The following is a 23,298-nucleotide window of genomic DNA, read 5'->3' on the forward strand; positions in this document are numbered from 1 at the left end:
ACCAGCTATGTTATATGGGTTGGAGACGGTGGCACTGACAAAATGGCAGGAGTCTGAGCTGGATGTAGCAGAGTTAAAGATGTTGAGATTTGCACTGGGTGTGACGAGGGTAGACCAGATTAGGAATCAGTATATTAGAGGGTCACCGCAGGTTGGACGGTTTGGAGACAAAGCCAGAGAGGCGAGCTTTTGTTGATTTGGACATGTGCTGAGGAGGGATGCTGGATGTATTGGGAAAAGGATGCTGCCAGGTAAGAGGAAAAGAGGAAGGCCTAAGGTAAAGTTTATTGATGTGGTGAGAGAGGACATGTAGATGGTTGGTGTGACAGAGCAAGATGCAGAAGACAGGAAGAAATGGAAACAGATGATCTGCTGTGGCTACCCCTAATGGGAACAGCTGAAAGAAAAGTAGGTGTGTGTGTGTGTGTGTGTGTGTGTGTGTGTGTGTGTATATGTGTGTGTGTGTGTAGTTATAGTCTGTGTATACATATATAATATATATATATGTATTCTATAGTTTCACTTCATAATCTCGAATTACTGAAATATCAAAGTTCAGTAACTCGAGACTATAAAGTCGAACCATTCACAAAACAGAAACCTACAATCCCAAATCACACAATCACGAACATACATACACCATAAACCACACACCTTTCCACCCACACCACACAAAGCAAACAAACCTACACTACATTTATGCATTGGGGCAAGCCCCCCTTGTGGGGTACTGCACCCCCCTCATATATATACCAACCCCGAGTTCGTACATAACATAAAAAAAACCAAAACTCACACCGAGGCATCTTCCACTCATTTGCACAGAAATACACACACACTAACACACACTCTAACAAATCCAACACTCACACTAATACTTGCACCACCCTACCCTTACCCACACACACGATGCACAAAAACACACACAAACACTCGCTCACCTGCAATTTCAGGCACCAGAACAGTACACGCAACGTACCGGAAATGCATAAGCGCAGATGCGAGATATTCAAATTCACGCTTATGCACATTCGGCATTTTGGTTTTCGACTTCATAGTATCGAGTTACTGATTTTCAAGATGTCAGTAATTCCAAATTATGAAGTGTAATTATATATATATAATAAAATATATGTATATAATGTGTGTGTGTGCGTGTATATATATGTTGTTGTGTCTTTCGGCTTTTCCCGGTTAGGGGTCGCCACAGCAGAACTCTGGTCCGCTAATGATTGGTAGTTAATTTTTACATGCTGAGTTACCAGCCCTGATGCACCACCTTCAATGAAAGTACGCCTATTCATGCACGTCTCCATGCAGAACGCTCTGAGAATCAAACCAGACAGCGTCTGACTGTGAGGCGACATCGGTACCGCAGCACCACCACCGCGGATATATATATGCAGGGGGGGTGGGGATAAATGTTTTCAAAAAAAATTTTTTTTTTTAATGTTTCAGAATATTTTTTAATGTTTTCAGAAACTCAAAATTTACATGGTTGGGACCACATGATTGAGTTTACGGAACTGGAACATAAAAAAACAAACAAACAAAAAAAAAAAAAAAAAAAAAAAACATTTTTTGAAAACATTTATCCCCCCCCCCCCCCCCCCGCAAATTAGATATGTCAACTCCAAGATTGCACTACAGTGAGGAAAAGGGTAAATGTCATGATCTCCATTCAAACCTTAGATTTTTCAAAAACTTTATCATGTGGTTATGTTTTCGACCATATGAATTTCAAGTTTCTGCAACTCTGTCATCTGATGGGGATCCATATATGTAATCAGTAGCCTGGTGGTGACTTGCCCTTTTAAATGTGTTGACACTAGAAGGATGAGATAAGTGTATTGATGGATGGTCACTTTGTGTACTAACTCAGAAATAACGATGCTAGAAGTAATTGAGATCAGCTACACATAAGTGTATTAAAGCACAGTGCCTTAATGCATAGCCAGTTCACAGTATTTGTTTTTGAGGAGGTTCCAAATAACTAGTTGGAGTTGCATATAGACCAGAAGAAATAAGAGGGAAGAAAAGCGCATATACGCATGCTAGCGGACACACACACACACACACACACACACACACACACACACACACACACACACACACACTATGTATGTATGTACTGATTTATTGTCATTTGTTAACCGGTTTGGTCCAGCAGATAGTGGCCCATTTTCAGTGGAGAACCGAGGAGAAAAGCTCCAGTTAGAATTATTCATTCCAAAAAGAAGTTGGATATCAAAAAAGAATATATACAACACAAGATGTTAACACAATCAGATAGTTTTGTGCAGGTTTTTGTATAAATGAAATCATGTACAGTATGTATAAAATGATGTGGAAGCTGGGGGAAGGAATGGAATAATTTACACAGTAGAGGGAGTAGGCAAAAGTTTTCAAGTAAGAGTGGCAAGAGGAGAAGAAAAAGAAAAGATGGGTATAAGGAAGTGGTATAAGGAATCAGGTTTCAGCTAGACAGGGACAGGACCTTTTGCAAAATTCATTGCAGCTTTAACATCAGGGGTATAACTGGAAATTAAATTAATTGTAAAACAAAGATTATTCAGATGTGAGAAATATACTTCAACTGAGATTCTGTGGTTGTGTGTGTGTGTTGTTTATAATATGAATTTATCATTCATGCATTTTTTCACTTTTGTCTTCAGATTTAATTGTGTGTATTTATGATTGTTGATCTGTACTTTAACTCGGTTAGTGTCATTTTTTGTCGCTGTGGAGACAGTTTTGATTCATGTTATTCACTTCCTGTCTCTTCCTGCACTGCTTCATTTCCTTTTTGTGAGGTTTAAACTCTCACTTTTCAGTAGGATTTTTTTATCTTCTCTCTGATGTTTTCTCTGTTTTTGATAGGTGGTATATTCAATTTTGAGTATTTAGTGCTTTTATTACTGGAAAATGTGTGTATTTTTTGTTGATATTGTGATTTCTGTTTTGTTCTATTACCGGTTTGTATTATTTTATATAGGTGCTTGGGCTCAAGGTGCGTGTTACTGATGTTTATTTTTCATTTAAGGTTTGTTTTTGTTATTTTTGGAGTGTTTTCATATTTGAAATGTTCCCTATTTGCTGGATTACTGTGTATGCCTTTTTTGTTGTTTGCATTTATTCTGCTTTCAGTGTCTACTCAAACTTATACTGATGACTTATACTATTTCCAGTGCCTCCTTAGACATTCTGGTAGATAAAGTGGGCCAGAGATTTGCAATTTCTGGAGCCTCACAATTTCTGTGCTGCTAACTGCAAAAAAAAAAAAAAAAAAAAAAAAAGAGCTTTATATTTGCTCAAAGGGCTGTAATTGCTGTGTTCCAAGAACTATAATTGTTGTATTCCTGACATGCTTTCCTAGTCACCCCGGTCATACAGGATTTACTATAAAGACTAACAGCTAGCCGTTCCAGCCGTTGTAGCTGCCAGTCCCAAGATTGTGCCAGCTATGAAACAATTAATCATGGAGGATGACTTGGAATCTATTCCTATTTGGTATTGTTCGAGTGCTATGCTACCATGCAGAACCGGGACTGAGCAGATTGGGCAGAAATCCTGTCATCTTGTGAAGTGCCTATTTTTGCTCTTCTCTTGAACAGCTGAGGGGGTGGAGTACTGGTTTGTAGTCCTAGTCCAGGGTGCTGGTTGAACCAGCTATGCTCCTTTTCATCTGCCTCTATGGCTAACTCTGCAGTAAAAAAATGCAACAGCTGTGAACAAAATGCAGCATGTAATGTGCTAGTCTGTTGTAGATGTGGGGGAGGAGTCACATCAGTAAGTTAATTCTTCTAAGGCTGAAGGCAGTGCTACAGACAGAAATGTGAAAATTGAAAAGTATGCTTTAGATAAAATAGTTCCTATGGAGTGCATCAAAAAGTACACCTAGTATAATTGCTTAGGCCCAGTGCCACTGTGTTACAACTAAGTTAATGAAATCCACTGTACTTTTAGAAGGAAAGAGAGTTCAAACCCTAATGTATTCTGGAAGCACAATATCCCTTGCCAAAGGTTTCCTTGTATGTAACCATAAGATTATTAAACCGACAAGTCAAAATTGTTATTTGAAACATGTTGATGCTGCTTTTAGCTGTGGTATGTAACAAACCTGTTAATAGTTGGCCCATCTATAGTCTTTATATCACTTTGAGTTAAAAGTGGATTTGATTGATTGACCATGCAAGCGATTGGTAGTGATCTTATTCTGAATGTTAAACATACAGTTCCGCTGATTTACATTACCGATAGATTGACGTGAATCCATGCATGCCACTGGTAAAAACATTTCTGAATGTCAAACGTGCGGTTCCATTAACTAACGTTACTCGAGTATAAAAGGAAAGCTCAGAGGTGTCAGAATTTAGCAGGTCTGTTAACTTGCTTAATTTTGGTGGATAGGAGGATAACAGTCCAGCACACACTCATATGCACACGTACTTAAAAATGACAACATAATTTAGACTTAAAATTAAGTCAAAGGTTTTGCATATGTTATGTTTCTTGAACCATATTGAAGCTCCTTTTAGCTGTGGTGTGCAAGAGAACTGTTAATAGCTTGCCCATCTGTAGTCTTTGATAGTAGTACTTATAAGTTTCAGTAGCTGATCAGCTAGCATAGCAGCTTTGGTGCTGGATGATCAGAAGGCTTAGAGTTTTATTAGCACACCAGGTAGTTGGATCACTTTATAATACTCATACTGCAGTACAACACAAGAGAGGAGGGAGTTGCATGAGTGTGCTGTCCCTTGGATGAAATGTTAAACCAAGGCTGTATCTTCCTGAATTGGAGGTAGCTCAGGTGGTTGTAAAGATCCCTTGGAACTTTTCCAAAAAAGTGGAGGGAAGAACCACCTCAAGTGCCCTGACCAAATTTCCCCTTAGTGGTATGAACACCACTTCTGATCTCCCCTAAGAAGAGGCCACTGGCCTATTGGGACTAACCTGGTCAACAAACTGTAAATAAAATATTATTGGTTAAAGTCGTCTAAGCAAATAAGCATGACTTAACAGTCATGTGTGATTAGGTATTTTCCACTGGATCATACAACGAGCTGCAAATCATGATGATTTGAATTTAATTCACACCCCCCATATGTACATTTTCACAAAAACAAGCCACTGTATCTGAAGTCTAATCAGAGAGAGTTAATAAAAGAAAATGGGAAAGGGGGGGGGGGGAGATATATATGGATAGAGAGAAATGAGTGGAGGGATCTAACCACTTCACCTTTACAAGAATGGGGCCAAAACAAGGGAGCTGGCTAAAGTGACTCCTGGTGAAGGCAGAGATAGAGAAGATTGTCAGAGGTAAGGACAGGAGCCCAGACAGTATAGGAACATGACCAAGTGAACATAAGTTTGGGCGGCAAAGAATGAAAAGACAATAGTGAAAATAAGATGGAGAGAAGTAGACGGCCAAAGCCCTAAAAATGGTATCTCAGAGCAGGGATCCAAAGGGAGCTAAAAGAAAATGAAGGTGACAGAACATGCATAGGAGTGAGCTGGGGGAGTGAAATAAAAGCCATTTAGAGGGGATGGCTTATGCAGGAAGCAGAATCACCATGTAATGTCGGAAAGGAATTAAAAAAGAAGCAAAGCAGTAGTTAATATAATACAGAATAGGGGATAGAAAGAGCCAGGAAGGGAGAGGTGGAGTGAGGAAGAGGAATAACTGAAATGCAAATTAGAATTATGAGAGATAAAATGGCTGCAAAGCTAGTGAAGATAGTGGACATCTGATGGAGTTGGTAAAACGGGGAAAATTCTAGCATGGAAGGTGAGGGACAGAGGGAAGGGAAAGAGGGAGATATAATTAAGTGGATAAAAAATACAGCAGCTGTTGTGGGAAAATTAAGAAAAAGTATACAGTTCACAGCTAAGAACATATAGTAGTGCTCAATTTAGAAATGGACATGTAAAACGTTATAGCAGTGGGTAAGGGTCATAGATAAGGAAAGAAAGAGCAGAAGGGCAAAAGATAACATAATGTAGGCAGGGAAACATTAGGCATAAATGCCCACTCCACAGAGTTTGATAAACAGACACATGAGGAGATAAAAGATAATTTACCCTGGGTCCTCAATAGATGCAGTGAAGATTGATGGAGGAGGCTGGGATTTATACTCCTCCCAAAGGAGAATAAGGAAGTATCCATCATAAACAAGTAAAAATCTTAGAAAAAATTCTAGCAATCATGTTAGAAAATATAATGGTCAGTCTAATTCAGAAAGAGCAGGAAGGGTTGATGTAAGGAAGGTCATTACTGAATAACTGGTGGAAAGTTCTAACACTTATGGAGTACTGTGAAAATAACTGATTAATGAAGGCAAGGAGCATACCATTTGACACAGAGAAAGCATTTAACTTGGTAGAATGCAATTGTTTTTGAGCATTCTAAAAAAATATAGGCTTTCCACAGAGGTTCATAGTTTGGATTAAAACACTGTAAGAAAGACCCAGAATAGTTATCCAGGTGAACAGAGGCCTCATAAAGGTAGTGTAAGTCAGGAGGGGCATAACGCATGGATGCCCACTGTCTCTCCCACCTGTTTAGTCTGGTGATGGAGGCACTTGGTCAAAAACTTGGTACAAATGCAAGCAAAACAGAAACCGGGTAGAGTTCCTCCTCTTTCTTTGGATAACTGCATGCTTTTGGCCGAAAATATCAGGGAGAGTCGTTTTTAGATCACATGGACAGCTTTAGAAAGGAAGTGGGATTAGAGTGTAACATGAAGAAAACTGTATGGATCACAGTAGAAGTGAACGAAGGCAGGGGTGTACTAGGAGACGTAAAGCATAAACTAAGCACCAAATATATGGAGCTGTTGGACTGGAAGATGGTCCAAAAGATAAAGGAGAAACATTTTACATAGATTTTTGAAGGGTGAAGCATGATATAGCTAAGTACAGACTAGATCAGACCAACACACACACACACACACACACACACACACACACACACACACACACACACGATAAACATGCTGATGATCACAATCAGCCCTAAAGTAGGCTAAACACTATGTCACACATTAGTTAATGGGAAAGAAAAAGAATTGGATGTACAGAATGTGCATCACATAGGTTTGAAATGGGGAGTAGGCCAAAATAGGATACAGGACAGAAGGAGAAAGGCAATTGGGGCTCTTCTTTATATAACAAGATATGCACTGGCAGACAAGATGCAACAGTGGCTAAGAAAAAAGATTGGCCCATACTCGAGATTAGGAAAAAGTGATGAAGTGCATGGTATAAAAAAAAAAAAGACACTAAAGGAGGAGTTGTAGTGGATAATCAAGAAAGCACATAGAAGATAAGAAAGGCAACAGGATCAAATGAAAGAAAAAATAAGAAGGGGGACTGGAGAACAAAATAGCAAAAAGGGATAGTAAAGCTGAGCTGTGGATTCCTCGTGAAAGATCAAAGCATACATAGTCGGCTCACAGCTCATAAAGCACAACTAATAAACAGAGAGTCTGCAACTGTTCCTTCAAAATATTTAACAACTAAATGCATAAAAAAGAAAATAACGAACATTAAAAAGAAAAACTGTGCTCATGTTATAAAATGGGGTATTATGTGCAGTAATCATACAAAGAATTGAAAAATGTGTTTGTAATTCTAGCACACGTATGCAAACAGTCTTCACAACAGTAGGGGAGGCCCATGGAATATATGCAAATAACCCTGTAAGGGCATACCAATGTTTCAGCTACACTGGTTCTGAATGCCCATGAAGACAATCCCCACTAGTCGTAAACATGCCACATTTTGAACTTTTTCTGACCTCATCAGTACAGCATAAATTGATTTAATTGTATTTTAAAAATACAGATGTTCTTTGTGTTTCACTGTTGCAGTCATCACTTGTGGGTTATCCCTGCTGGGTAGCCCTCGGCCAGCCCAAATACCAGAGTAAAGATTCTCCCTTCTATGTTGTCTGCGGTCGCCAGGTACTGACGGCAGGTTGTCAGTAGTATAAAGCAGGGCAGCCGACGCCATTACATCAGTCTTTCTTGCCAAGGAGCCCAAAGCAGAAGCAGTTTGCATGTGCGTTGGTCGGCCGTTGCCAGAGTGAAATTGAAAATGACTAAAGCTAAGTACCCCATTGGGGATCTTTTTCTTGCACTAAATGATATCCAAAAAAGTAAATAATTGTCTCCGCTGTGGAAAACAAGTACCACACCGAGATTTTCATAACTTGTGTGTAAGCCCACTATGTTCCCGGTTGTCGGTTCTGCACCCTCTTTAACTCTAGGACCATTTGTCGTAGAGCAGAAAAATGTAGCCAGACATTTCAGAGACAGGTCTGCGCATTACGAAATGGCGTCCATTGGTCAGCATGCAGTGGATATTCCCAAAAAGAGAAAACATAAAGAAAGGGACAGACCACATAAAGTTAGGCCTTCAGATGACTCCTTCCTAAAACCAGTCGTCGGCTCTCTGGAATTCAGTGAGGCGCCTACGCAGCCCCTGATGCCCGACACGGTTCCTTCACAGGCCTCTATCGAGACCCTTTTGGAATCCGGTACGCCTCTGGAACAGTCTGCCGATACTTTGGTTGCCTGCCCTGCAGTTGGGTCCAGAACCACTATGCAGGCACCGGCTTCCAAGAAGGTTTTTCTGACAACCATTGCCAGACAACAAACTACTACCACGCCACCGGCTACAACTACTCACAGGCCCATGGCAGCACTGAGGCCTAAGAGCAAGATCACTTATAGAAAAACTGTCCCTAGCCGCCATCTTCCCCAAGCCCAACCGGGTCAGTCACAATAACTTCTTAAGATGGTAGAGGACCTTCTCTCTCTTACCAGAGGTAACCAGACCACTCCATCCAAAAAGAAAAAATATCTTTCCCCAGAGATTCTATCAGTACATGACACTGAAGAATCTGATTATTTGGAATCTGTGTATGAACATCAGCCCCTTACCTCCTTTGAGCATTCTGATCCAGAGGAATCCATCCCTTCTGCATCCCCCCTGAGGACCTGTTCTTTGGTGAGACCTTGCACACCCTTGGGAAACATTTCCACTGGGAAGCTCAGGATTACCCCTAGTCTAAGAAGAGACTAATGGAGTTTTTAGATCTCCCCCAGCACAAACCCTTAGCCATCCCTCCCATTTTAGATGTGGTGGAGGATGTTTTTATGGAATCTAGCCTCACTCCTGATACCCTCCCCATGCACCTAGAAAGCCAGATAGGTATTGCAGGGTACCAGACACCCACAAGTACTCGTTCAAAAATCATGCAACAGACCCAGAGGTAATCACCCAGGGACCCAAAGGGGCTAGGGCCAGTTTATCAACAAATCCTATTTCTTCAGACAAGGACAGCAGAACTCTAGACAGATGGGGTAAAGAAGTGTATACCTCTGGTACCTTAGCTATCAGAGTTCTTAACTGCCAGTTCCATATGTTGAAATATCAGCAACATACCTTGGAACTATTAAAACAGAAGATTTCATCCTTGCCAGATAGCTCTTTTTCCAGGGAGCTAAGGGAGTTGCACTCCAGCTCTCAAGTTGAAAATCATTCACTGCACTGTGGACGATGCCCTAGAAGCCTCTAGCAGAGCTGCTGTGGCAGGGTCAGTCATTAGGAGGCATGCATGGTTTGAAAGAACAACCTCTTTTTGATCATGTTAAATCCAAACTCTTAGACGCCCCCTAGATAAGGACCACTTGTTTGGATCTAAGGCTGAGGAGGTGAGCTAGAAAATGGAGGTTAAGGCCAAATCAATGCAGATAGTTACTTCCTCCAGGTCCAACCTCCCAGCTTCAGCAGGAACTTCCCCTCCAAACACTGGTCCTTTCCTTCCCAATCCATACCTGGACAAAGGGAAACCCGCAGGGACAGACCACCCAGGCAGCAATCACAAGGACTACAGAGGCCCAGGCTGTGGACCTCTACTTCACCCAGGGCAGGGAGTTCTAAAGTCCACTCCCTACCCTAAGGACTTACAATGACTCAGAGAAATGGAAAAAATTACATTCCTGGTGCCAACCTAAAGGTGCAAGCAGCACCCAGGTATCTCTCTCTCTCTGATTCTAGACTACCTGGCGGAACTAGTGAAAAAAGGATTATCCCTCTCCATAAAAAAAAATCACGCTTTGGCTATCTCTGCTCATTTTCGTACAAAACAGCCTTTGTTGTCCCACCCCCTGCTAAAACAATTCCTTAGAGGGGTATTTCACATCAGGCCACAGAGGAGGCCACCCACACCTACTTGGGACCTGAACTAAGTCTTGGAGAAACTGACCTTGCCTCCCTTTAAACCAGCTACCTCAGCAGAACTAAAACACCTTTCCTGGAAGACCACCTTCCTACTGACCATAACCTCAGCTAGAAGGGTTTCCAAGCTCCAGGCTCTCATGGCCATTGAGCCCATCATTATCTTCATACAGACAGGGTGTCCCTTAGGACTAATCCCTCCTTTATGCCTAAGGTGGTGTTGGACGTGACACTGAACCAGGCTGTACATCTCCTCACCTTCTTTCCCAACCCTCAGAACAAGGGGGAAAGAATCCTCCATTTACTAGATGTGCACAGACAACTTGGATATTATTTGGATAGAACCAAGTCTATCAGGAAGACGGACCAATGTCTGGTCAGCTTCACCCCAGGGGCAGAGGGGAAATATTTCCAAGCAGACCATTTCCAAATGGATAGCACACTGTATCTAATTCTGCTACCACTTTCATGGGAAAGTTCCGGCCCAAGTCTATTTGAACCCATTCCACTAGGGCAGCATCTACTTCCACTGTTTTCCTAATAGGTGTCCCTACCAAGGACATCCTAGAAGCTGCCACTTGGACTTTGGTCTACACCTTCACCAAACACAACCACTTGCCTGTGTTCTCCAAAACCCGGGCAGGCTTTGCCTGTGCAATTCTACAGGGCATGCTAGGCCCTTCCTAGAACAGCCCAACCTGTTCTTCTCCCCTTGTTGCCATCCACCCTTAATTCAGCTTTGGATCAACCTCTGAAACTAGCGTTCAGAACAAATAATAAAAAGTTAGCCAGCGAGACATGAACGCAAACTCGCTACCACTCGTAACAATGTTGCCAACAGCGAATTATGTGAATCTAACACCACGATATAGAAAAATCAGATTTAATATAAGAAGGTTAAGCACTTTCACTCGCAAATAGTGAGCTTCATCAGAACAATGATACAGCAAGTGAAAAACATTTAAATAACCAATTTTTGGCGCCAAAAAATCTTAACGCTGTATACATTATATATCTTACCTATCCACATTTATATTCATTTGTTTTACTATTATAATAAAAATGCAAAATGCATATGGTGTTTAAATACCATTGAATTAACTGTTTTATACACTCTAAGTTAAAAAACATAAAGTGTATGTAATTATGAAAAATTGCGAAATTAAGAATAATTAAATAAATTCTCTGTAGTAAATACTTCTAACTCCAATATGGGTTTGACAGAAATAAATTTATTTAGTCCTGGTGGTGTCATAGCGTTAGTTAACAATTGCCACCAAAACTCTCTATAAGCTAAAAATTTCTTGATGTTACCACCTCTGGGATTCATTGTAACAATTTCTAGTATACAAAATTTAAAATAATGTTCATCACCCTGATTCATTATATGCTTGTAAAGTGCGTTTTATGTGTCCTTGGTCCTAATACTATACAAATGTGAATAAATTATTTATTTTTTTAATTTTCTCTCAGTCATTCCTATATAATAGGATGGACATGACATACGTTTAGCAAGGTAAACAAGCATACTGGTATTACAATTACCATGTTTGAAATAAATTTTAGTTTTGTTGATGTTGTTCAAAATAATATATTTCTCCTCATTTATCACAAAACATTGATGGCATGCTCCACATTTGACAGTGTGTCCAAGTTCCTTCCTTGTACCTTTTGTACCATGTTCAAGTAGTTCTTTTAAATTACTACCCATTTTATATACAAAAGAAGGTTTGGATCCTAAAATATCAGTTATTTCTTGGTCTGTTAAAAAAATGTGCCAATTCCTATTCATAATCACTTTAATTTGATTACTATAGGGGCCAAATTCAACAGTACAAGCTCTATTATATATATTTTTTTCTTTCTTATTGATATTTTTGTTTGTCAGTTCCAAGTTTTGTCTCTTATTCAAACCCAATAGGGGTATGTATTTCTTCCCCCATTCACTTATGACATATAAATTAACATCCTCCATCATATCATGATCGTAACCACGTTCCTTAAATAAATTTTACCTCATCTAACATATCAGTGTAATTTGATGTGATTTTTATCGCTCTAATACACTGCCCCTTATAAATGTTATATTTCAGTTTTCTTGGATGATTGCTATAAAAATCCAAATAAGAATTAGTGAACGTAACTTTTCTATGAATATTGGATTTGAGACTGTTACCCTCACTGGTAATGTACGTATCGAAATAGGCCACACCTGTATAATTATATTCAGTGGTGAATTTTAAAAAATCACTACTATTATTGAGATAATCTACAAAATGTAAAAAAGAGTTAGAGTCCCCCTTCCATAAGATGTAAATATCATCCAGGAATTGTGAATAATATTTTATATTAGCTATATGTTCACTTTTAAAGATTTTTTCCTCCTCCCAATCCAACATTACCAGATTGGCGTAGATGGGGGCACATGCTGCCCCCATGGCTACACCTTTAGTCTGTCTGAATATCTCTCCTTCATAATAAATGAAGTTGTTTTCAAGTACTAAACTCATTAATTCAACAGTTAGGCAGGTCCTATCCCAACTATGTTTAGTATATTTTCTTATACTGTTAGTAAAAGCCTGTATTCCTTGAGTAAGTGGAATACATGTGAACAAATCAATCACATCAATAGACGTAAACAATAACCCTTCCCTTTCTAAATTCACCGGGAAGTTCATCAAAAACTCCCATGAATCCTTTGCTAAATGTTTGATTTCAGCATATATTGGTTTAAGTATAGTGTCTATTACCACACCCAAGGGAAATGTCTTTGATTTACTTCCCGATATTATTAGTCTAATTGGTCGCTATCTGCGAGTGAAAGCGCTTAACCTTCTTGTATTAAATCTGATTTTTCTATATTGTGGTGTTGGATTCACATAATTCGCTGTTGGCAACATTGTTACGAGTGGTAGCGAGTTTGCATTCAGGTCTCGCTGGCTAACTTTTTATTAATTCAGCTTTGGGTATCTTCCCACAAGTGATGACTGCAACAGTGAATACACTCAAGCATCTACATTTATGGTAAATGTACACAACTGTACTTTCTTAACATTAATCCTGATATCAATAAATTTTAGGATGCCTGCAAAATCTCCCAAATAATGTCTAAACCAAAAAGTAGAATGTCATATAGACAAAGGACATACCAGTGTTTCATCTACTTGGCTTCTGAGTGCCCCTGATTTTGTACTTTTTAAGTCTTTATGGGTATCTTCAGGCTAATAAAGCCACATTTTTACAAGCTCTACACATAAAGTTTCAGTCATGAATTGGTTGTCTGTGTGACCTTTTTACCATTTGGTTTTAATGTTATTAGGATATTTTGTAGACTTGATTTTTAAGGTCTGTGTTTGAGGTATAGCATGTCTACATCTAGTGGAGTTTGGCTTTAATGGCCTGAATGTACCCAGAAAGACTTTGGTTTAAGGTATTATGCATTGAAGATTTGAGCTTGACTGGACTTGGAATTTTTACTGAATGGTTTGTTCACTGCCAGTAGTCTTGCGTACTGAAACAATGCAGATGTTACAAGTTGTAAAACTAACACAAACTTCACCTGTGGTGGAGAGTTAAACACAAATGTGTGTAACTGTTGAAAAGACACTTAATGTAAATGTTTGAAGCTAGAGCTTAATTATTGGAAGCGGTGAGTCTATTCAAGATATGATAAACGGAGAGGCTGCCAGCACAGCTAGATAGAATTTTGTAAATAATTCTATGTCGTAAATATTAATATGATCCACATGCTTGTGTAACAAATGTAAGAAAACTGTTATGTACTGATGTAACCACAGTGCACCCTGCTGAAAAGAAAGCTGAAATGTGTTTAAAGTCTATGCCTGTGTAATGTATGTTTTCATGGTAGAAAACTGGGGCATACAGAGTTAACTGGCAAACTCTTAAGAGAATAAGCTGATAAAGAATTTTACGACTGTGTGTGATCTCAAGCTAAGGGACAGGGTGTCTGGCTAGGAGCTTCTTTCTATTGTCTTAAGACAGAGATAATTACTTTGTTTCACACAGTGTCTTTTATTGCCCTGTGACTTCCTGACAGCTGCAGATCACAAAGAAATGTAAATTTAAGTTCTGTTAGTCTGGGAACTTGAGCAGAAATGACAAGAATGATGTAATCTGAAATGACTCAGAAATAATGTGTATCATCAATTTTAAAAAAAACTAGGTCAGAGAACAAGAGAGTGCATTTTATATTTTGTTCTGAATCTGACAACAACTCATCAGCACTTTGCTTTGCCCTGTAAGTTATTTAGGTACACTAATTTCTCTTGGAGATAGATAGGAATATAGCTAGATTAGTGTAGATGTTTTCTATATTTTTGTGAGACTATCCTACAATGTTGTCTTAAAGTATTTCCTGTGATTTCTGTACTCTCTATTGTTACTGTGTTGAATTAATGAGTATTGTCTTGTGCTTTTATCATTTATTATTAAATATTTTTAAATCGTTTAACTGTGCCTGTTTTTATGTAGAGATATTTTAAGCTCTTAGAATACTTGCATGTATTTGGTGATACTGTACAAGCCACACCAATAGCCTAAGCCCTGGGTCACACTTACTGTTTGGATAACAACATTGCACAGTAGAATTGGATGCCCTTTGGTAAGAGCCTTTTTAGTAGCTGATAGTAGTGATTGGTGGCAGGTGGTACTACCGTATAGTCTGGGCAGAAGGGGGCATATCTGGAGAACCTGTGCTAGCCTTCCCCAGGGGTGTCTGTGTGTTTTGTATATAAGTCAAATCTCAAAGTGGGTGTGTGTCAGCTACTTGGGCAGAGACACGAAACACTGGTTGGACAGAGAGGGTGCTGGAGGATTTGACTTGACCACTCGGCTGAGATCTGAACCCTATAGTTGTGTGAGTGGGGAGTCTTATTGGGATCTGGAGAGACAGGGAGAAACCAGCCCCAGACCAACTGTGATCTGTGTGTGCTCTTAAGGGAAATTTTGCTTTACTGTGTGGGTACTTGTTATCCTCCCAATGTGGACACCCCTCACTGGTGCTAGTGGTGAGGATTGAGGCTCCGTGATTACTGAGCCAGTGCATGGGAGTCATATAATAATGGAAGGCACCATAGCTTTAGGGCCTATAAACCTGAGCCTGGGGATGATCATTACAAAAACTTAAGAGTCTAGTTGAGTGAGTATGCTGATATAAAGGAAAGATATATTTTGGCCTTGAGAAAAATCATCAGTTTACAGTTATTAAAATCTGGTGCAAGTAGGCGTTAGTGCTTTTGCCTCTCGACCAGTAAGCAGGTGGGGCTTCATCAGATCAGTGAAAACATTACTGTGATATTAATTGCATTATTGTAGTAATCTCCACTAAATATAAATGTGTGTATATGACAAACTTGGTGTTAAGACCAGAAGAAAACAAAGCAACAGATTTAGCAACATAACTAATTGTAAATACTAGTAAATCATCATATAAGTTACTGAAGGAAATGTTATTGTAATAAATACTAATACTAAAAAATGTAAAGAATATCAGACTAGAAGGTGCTGTTACACAGAAACCAAGTGCCTCTAAACTTAACTTGCCTAAAATTTTCATCCTGGTTCTGTAGTAGTATTTTTCTTTCTTATTTTGTTGTGCATATTATTCATGTTTGGCAACAGGTTTATCCATGAGTGTGTGTATATGTAATAGCCAACAGATTGTTAATATAGTGGTATAGCAGTCTCTGGAATATTGTAATTTGACTTACTGCAGTTAATGGATCCATTGTACTCCTACAGACCTAGTTGACCATTCTGTATTCGATGCAACAAAAGTCAATTTATATTCAGGGTCACTGACTCCCTAAGGCGAAACTTCTACTTGAGTTGCAGGATGACTCTGTATGCTTCACCACTCTGTTAGGAAGCCTAATCAGGATTTCTAATGAAAATTTTAAGCACACATAGCTCACAACACATTGAGCACAATTAGTTAACACAGCGAATCAACAGCTCTGTGGTCAAACAAAAACAGTAAAGTGCTGTATGTTAGATAAAGAAAAATGACAAAAATGGCAAGGCACTTTGTCAAATAATGAAAGGCATCCAGTAGTGACTCAACATGTAAGTAAAACAAATAAATAAGAAAGATAGAATGACAATCTAAAGAAAGTAAGAAATTGTCATAAAAACGTGCAATTGTCTTCAAATGGAAATGATGTACAGTACACATGCAGATAAGTTAAGAATTCACACACAGCATAAATTTTAGGTTAACATACTGGCTTGAATAATTATGCATTATAAAGTGAATGACGTTTCCTTCACATTAATAAACTGCTGATAAACAGCTGCTGAAACCTACTTACTGCAGTTTATAATAGAGACCCTGCATTTTTATGGAGCTGCAACTATCATTCAGAACTCAGTCTAATGGGTGAGACCGATTACATGTGGGGTTGCAGAACTCTGTAAGGTAACTACTTCCATTCTGTGAGCTATATGACAAATAAATGTGCTTCCATACTCCATTAGAAAGCCTGATAATAGAGCAGAAAAAGGAAGGTGGGTAATTTTCATGTAAAGTGCGAGGTAGGAGGAAGTAGGAAGTGGGAGTGTCAAAGATGGCAGTGGAAGAAAAACACTGTCCATAAAATAGTAAGGAGCTTCACAAAGGATGAGCATAACGTGCTGCAAAGAAACACCAGGAGATTTAACATAGAAAATGGGAAGGATAGACAGGAAAAGAGAGAACAGGTATGATTTACTGAATGGAAAAGAGAGAACAGGTATGATTTACTGAATGGAAAAGAGAGAACAGGTATGATTTACTGAATGGAAAAGAGAGAACAGGTATGATTTACTGAATGGAAAAGAGAGAACCGGTATGATTTACTGAATGGAAAAGAGAGAACAGGTATGATTTACTGAATGGAAAGAGATGGAAGAGTAGAAAGAGCTGCCTAGACCCAGTTATGGGACTACCAAATGGGAATACTGAACAGATGGTGGCACTCCATCTCTGTACTAAACAGAACAGGGAAAAGCTGTACATTGGAGGTGTGTGGAAATGGGAGGAGGAATTGTACACATGTAATGCAAACGTGGAGAGGTGAGAGCAGTACTGGAGGAAGTAGCTGAAGAATTGAGCAAGCTATGAGGAACTAACTTGAAGAACAGGTGGGAGATATTATAGTAGGGTAGAGAGGACAGGAGCCAGTCAAATAACATCACCATCATCGTTGTCATCGAAACCCCTTTTTTCCCACTAATACTTGGGGTTGGGGTGTCTTGTCAACTGTTGTCACCTTTCTCAATTCAGCTCCACTCTCCTACCTTCTTTAACAGTCACACTTGCTCATTGCAAATCTTCCGTCATGCCATCGTCCAACTCTTAGCTTAACATCCTCATTTCTTCTTGCCTTCTTCCTCTCTCTTCCCAATTTTCTTTAACAAATCAGCTTCTGCTTTCCTGCACTGAAGCACCAGAATCCGTTTTTTACCTTCTCTGCAATTGGGGCTACTTTGGCTTCTGCTGTGATATCCTCATTTCTCTGTCTGTCCCACAGTTTGCTTTCTACAAGTCATCTCATTTCAAAACCTCCACATCAAGCTTTCACAGGTGATCTGCCTTCACTGCCCAGATTTTTGTGCCACCCAGAAGCAGTCGTCTTACCACTGTTTTGTACACCTTATTTTTGTTTCTTTGGCATTCTTCTGTCGCACACTACCGCTGACACTTTGCATCAGTTGGCTGTTGCCCATCTAATTCCAGCGTTGGCTACCAATTCAAACTTCAGCCACACAAATCTGATACTTAAAGATGCTAACCTGTTTCACTATTTTCCTTTCTTGATGGAAGTGAAGAAATTCATGGCAAGTCATTAGAAATGGGGACTGGAAAATGGGTTTAACATGAGGCATCATCGGAAGAATGAGAAAAGTGATGAGGTAACAGATGCTGGAAAAATTAGAGGTTAAAAGGCCAAAAATAGAGCATGGTAAGAGATGTGGGATAGATTTAGAATGCATTTGAATAGAAATATGCAAATCAATGCATCTTGAGAATGCTATTTAGAAAAGTTTGAAATATCAAACGGTTTAAGATGTATAACAAAAAGTAACTAGATCTGATATTGCAAAGCTCCTGTTGTAGGAATTTACCACTCCATACACACAAGTCCCCCAGGCTGCTAAATGAAACACACATCATCCATAATGCACTGCTAAGATAGAATACTCAGTTTTTCCAACTGGAAAGGTGTTTGGTCACATGCTTGATGTTTGCCACCTGCTTCAAAGAAAAATATATTTTCTGAGCTAAAAAAAAATCACTTTTTTTTTTTTTTTTTTTTTTTTAATTACCACATACATCATATATAGGTAAAACATATTGGAACTTTAACAGCATTTGTCACACACATACTAAGAACGCAGCTATTCTTATATTTGTTTCATACGTGTATTAAGTACAAGTTAATTAAAATCCTTACCTGATTCCTGACTTTCACTTCTGGGTTACAGTATGTGTGCACACATTGCAACGTTTTAAAAATATAATTTTCCATTTTTACTTGTACATGTTTTCCATTCCCTGGGAAGGCATTTTTAACTGTAGAAGTCAGTAATGGTAGCACTTGTATCTCACCTCTTGATCTTGTTTGCTAATTAACATCTACATCCATCCCCAGAAATTCCCATGATTAACGTATCCGTTTTTGAAAAGTCTGTGAAATGTTTTTAAACTGATACCATATCTACTGACTCTTTACAATCCTCAAACGTGTTTGGCTCCAGTAATTTTTGTGCCACATTGTCAGCATTTGTCATTTCCTGTTCTTGCTGTATATAATCTATATGTGATGAGGTACTAAAAGTGCAGGATATGCATGTACTGGTTCCACAAATGGAGCCATCATTTTAGTAAGTGGCAATTGTCCCAAACTTTTACCCACTGAAGTACATCAAAGTGTTTTCTTTCTTCTCTATTCCACTCAAGTCTATAAACAGTTTATCTGATTTTGTAGATATTGGTTAACAGTGTATGTGCCGCCGTCTCATTTTTAATGCTAGCTCATTGCTTCCAAGACATCTGTTTGTTGTTTGTGGATTGCTTTTTATCCTTTTGGTGTGATATTGTGTATTTGTACACCATTGCATACATACATGCAAATATTTCAAGCATGGCCATTAATGCCCTTCTAGCATGCCAATATACCAAAACACTTTTTCCCATAATAAGTGTCCAGGCTGGTTAATGGCAGGTGTATTTCATTTCCTAAAAAGACTTGTTTAATCAACCGGATGATTTTTCTGAATAAGTTGTGTCCACTTATTAGTTCCATAACTTTCCCATAGTGCCTTGTCTGTGACTTTTAGGCTGTTAATCATTTTTTCATCATCCCATATTTGGCTTTTCATCCAATTTACCCATTTGAGGTCACCCAGTTTTTTAAGTTCCTTTTCCAATATTCCGATAAATCCGCTCACAAACCTTTCTTCCTGGTGAGAATATTTTGGAAGCTATACCTTTTTATAGCCCCTTCTTGTTTGTCTTATTAGTTGTGCTATAATAAATACAAGAGCATGACTTGGAATATGAGATCCCCCCTTACCCCCTATGTCTTATAGCCAGCAACCTCTGGTTAGCTACTGTTTGCTTACATTTTTCATTAATATATTCTTCTATTATATGATAGAGCTCAAGTAGTCATCTGAGATTTGCTGTTTAATGGGAGATTTGTGATTAAGTGGTCAGCTATCAGTATAACAATTCTATTTATGTTAATTCTCCCAGCCATTGAGTGTGGTTTTTTTGACCCCTCTAAGTCCATAGTTTTAGTGCATTCTCTGTTTTAATGAATAGTCTTCTCTAGTGGATGTCCCACTAGTAACCCAAGATACTTGAAGTTCAGTCTTTTTTGTAAGACGACATGACCCTCTCGCCTTTCCCATCCCAGTTCTTATCATGGTTTTATTATGATTGATCATGAGATTTTGTGTTTTTTTATGTCTTTCTGGCCAAAGTACAGTCTTTTACCTTTACCTTTTCTGTCAGTATTATCCATCACTTTTAGGCAGTTGTTTAGTTAATGTCTAACAGTGACATCCGTTCCTTCACAAAACAAATGTCCCCATGGTAACTAAATTATTCTTGCAGACAAAGGCTTGTAGGGTTTCATTTCTTTAGTTATAACCACTAGTGCAACACATGTTCTGCCTAAGGACTTCAGTAGTTTCTATAGAAGGCATGGAAGGAAGACTGTACAGATTTTTTTATGTTGAAGAAGCTGTAGAAACTAAGCATGCTCCCTTTTTGTCATCTAGGTCTCCGCATAAAAAAGCTAAGTAGGTTTCTCAAAAAAAAATGCAACAGCAAAAAGTAACACTTGCCATTAAACCACTCAGCTGAAAAATTTGAAAAAAAACTGCTCGTCAGTAAAAAGGCAGAATCCAAGACTGAGCTGCTTACAGTTTTATTTACTAGATCTCTTACATTTAATCATGGCTACACCTATAATTGGATTAAAGACCATTTTCTCACTTAAGCTTGTACGTATTCCTGCACCTGTGCTTAATCAATAGTCTTTATCTTGGCCTCTCTTTCTCTTATCCACTAGACAACAGTGCCAGTAGAAACTAATGTCTAATGATAGAATAAAGAGGCTGCAAGATTAATGTGTTGCTGATCATTAGACCCTAATATCAGTACAGCAGGTTCCACTCAGGTCGGTCCACCTGACATCAGTTTACCTGATGCTGGTCCACACAGCAGCAAATGGACAGTTGTCTGCTCAACTGGCACTTGTCATTTTTCAACAGTCTTATTCCCTGGTGGCGTGGTGTATCCCTTCCTTAGTGGGTTTATAGTTGTTAGCCAGGTACTGATGTGCAGGCCACCATTTTCTCATCAATTCCTTCCTATCAACTTCCTGCCCCTCTGTACAAACCAGCTGCATTTCCTTCTCAGTGAGACTTGTATGTCCCATAAATGGTGATTGATCCTTCACTTCACACATAAGCCGACCAACATGCACAGCTCAAGAGGACAGCAAAAGCATCATCCTAAAGATTTTCACTTGTTAAGAGACTCAGAAATGCATGTAGAAGATTAATTAATAAGAGTCACACGGCAGTACTGTTAACAGATTTTGGAGAAAGGTGTCCCTTCCCCTTCTCCTGACAGCACTAAGTTTTTAGAGGTCCTGCAGTTAATGCAGGAAAACAGGGAGGTGGCCTATCTGGTTGGTATCATTATCCCAATGAGTTGTATAAAAGTGCCAAGAGGAAATCAAAATAGTATTTAGCTGATACCATTCTAGAAGTAACTGCATTACTCGCCATGCCAGACATGAAGGGAATCCTTGGGTACGGATGAAGAAAAAACATTTTCATTAAGAGGGCAGCGGTAGCGTTGTTGCCTCACAGCAAGAGGTTCTCCCGTTCGATTCTTGGCTTTGTTGGGAGTGCCTTCTGTGTGGAGTCTGCATGGCCTCCCCACGGTGGAGTGGGCGTTCGAAAGACATGCGTTGAATGGGCGTGCCTTCGTTGAAGGTTGGGCGTCGGGCTGGCAACTCACTATAAAACCCAACTGCCAATCATTAGCTGACCGGAGTTCTGCTGTGGCAACCCGTAACCGGGATAAGCCGAAAGACCAACAACAACTAGAGATAAGAGGTCTTACAATGAAATAATTCTTTAAAAGTGCCTTTTCCTCCATTCATCTAGCTGTAATCTGGCATTTGGAAGTTGAACACTCTACTTTCACTAAACTGTCATGTTCTATTAATGCATACATCATGTCTAACAATTTGGGTTGTGTGGGGTGGACGTAGAGAGGCAGAAGGTAAAGGGATGAAGAATGATCACAGATGGATGAGGTGAGAACAATGTAGATGTAGTTAGGTACACAAAAGGCAAGCAGAGGAGAATTCCTCTTTACTGTAATCAGGGCTAGTGTTTAAGTTCAGGCCCATCTTTTCCTTCACAACCACCAGCTGTTGATCTCTGATTGGCTGTCACATGCCTGCCCTGTTGATGGAGGAGGCTAGTCAGCAAAATGTAAGCTGAAATTAGTTGATAAATACTACATGAGCTTTAATACTCGGCTGTGACCATTATGAATATTGATGAGTATAAAAATATGGCTGCAACATTTATTAGGCAACTGTATTACTGTTGTGCTTTTTTCAATTTTTATATAATTTTTTTTTTTTTTTTTTTTTTGTTGAGAGTGATGGCTTATATAAAAACTGTTATGACATCAGATAATTTTTACTCAGTTAATACATCCTTAGTTGGGCAGTGGTGATAAGCTTCCTTGCTGTCACTGCCCACTGTCTAGAGTATGTACAGAACTAATAACATTTCTTTTCTATTACCTTAGATTTATTGAAGCACATAAAGAAAACGCTGCAGTATCATATGAACTGGTGAATGACAATGTGAACTCTGGGGTTTACAAGTGCCCTTTACAGTACAAATATTGGAAGGAAATGAAAAACATCATCCATCCTGGTGATGAATACATTTCTATTTTTTAATTATAAGCTGTGTGATAAGATTATGTCTGTAATTTATAGCTATACTGGTGAACTCTTGGCCTTGAGATGTGGAGGGACAGCTAATCTGTTATTGTCACATTTATGTTAACAGTGCTTTGTGAAATTTTACTTGTAAAATATGTAAATACCATTTTTATGAACATTGAACTAACTCTTTGTGCTGCAAAAAGTACAAGACAGATTTAGAAGAAAATGAAAGTAAATCAACCCTTATACTTCTAACCAGCACAGAAGGTCACTATATGAAGCTGGGGATGGCAGGACTAATAGAAGACAGTGTATTTTAACACAAAAATGGGATGTGTACATAGAACAGCATTCCTAATGGTGCTTTGAGGTCATAAACACTGAAAAATGCTCTTTTACTGAATGGTAGGAGGAAATGTACTTTAGTTATCTAGTATCTGCAGTTTATCATGTGTGTGATGTGTATATATCTATATATAGATATATGTAATATGTATAATATTTATGTTTGTATAAATGCACAGAATGAAGTGCCAGTCTGCCATACTTACATGCGCGCGCA

At 38.9% G+C, this 23,298-nt stretch overlaps 1 protein-coding gene across 1 annotated transcript in view; it reads left to right on the forward strand.

The window, feature by feature from the left end:
• The window catches only part of LOC122813717 (zinc-binding protein A33-like), a gene marked incomplete in the record, with an annotated part of 171,866 nt that overhangs the window by 29,696 nt on the left and 118,872 nt on the right, over nt 1-23,298 (forward strand). The window contains 1 exon segment of the mRNA XM_044086184.1: nt 22,592-22,722. Coding sequence (XP_043942119.1) covers nt 22,592-22,722 — 131 coding nt within the window.

Source organism: Protopterus annectens, chromosome 10.part0 (assembly GCF_019279795.1).
Source record: "Protopterus annectens isolate FY-2018-M chromosome 10.part0, PAN1.0, whole genome shotgun sequence".
Classification (NCBI taxonomy): Eukaryota; Metazoa; Chordata; order Ceratodontiformes; family Protopteridae; genus Protopterus; species Protopterus annectens.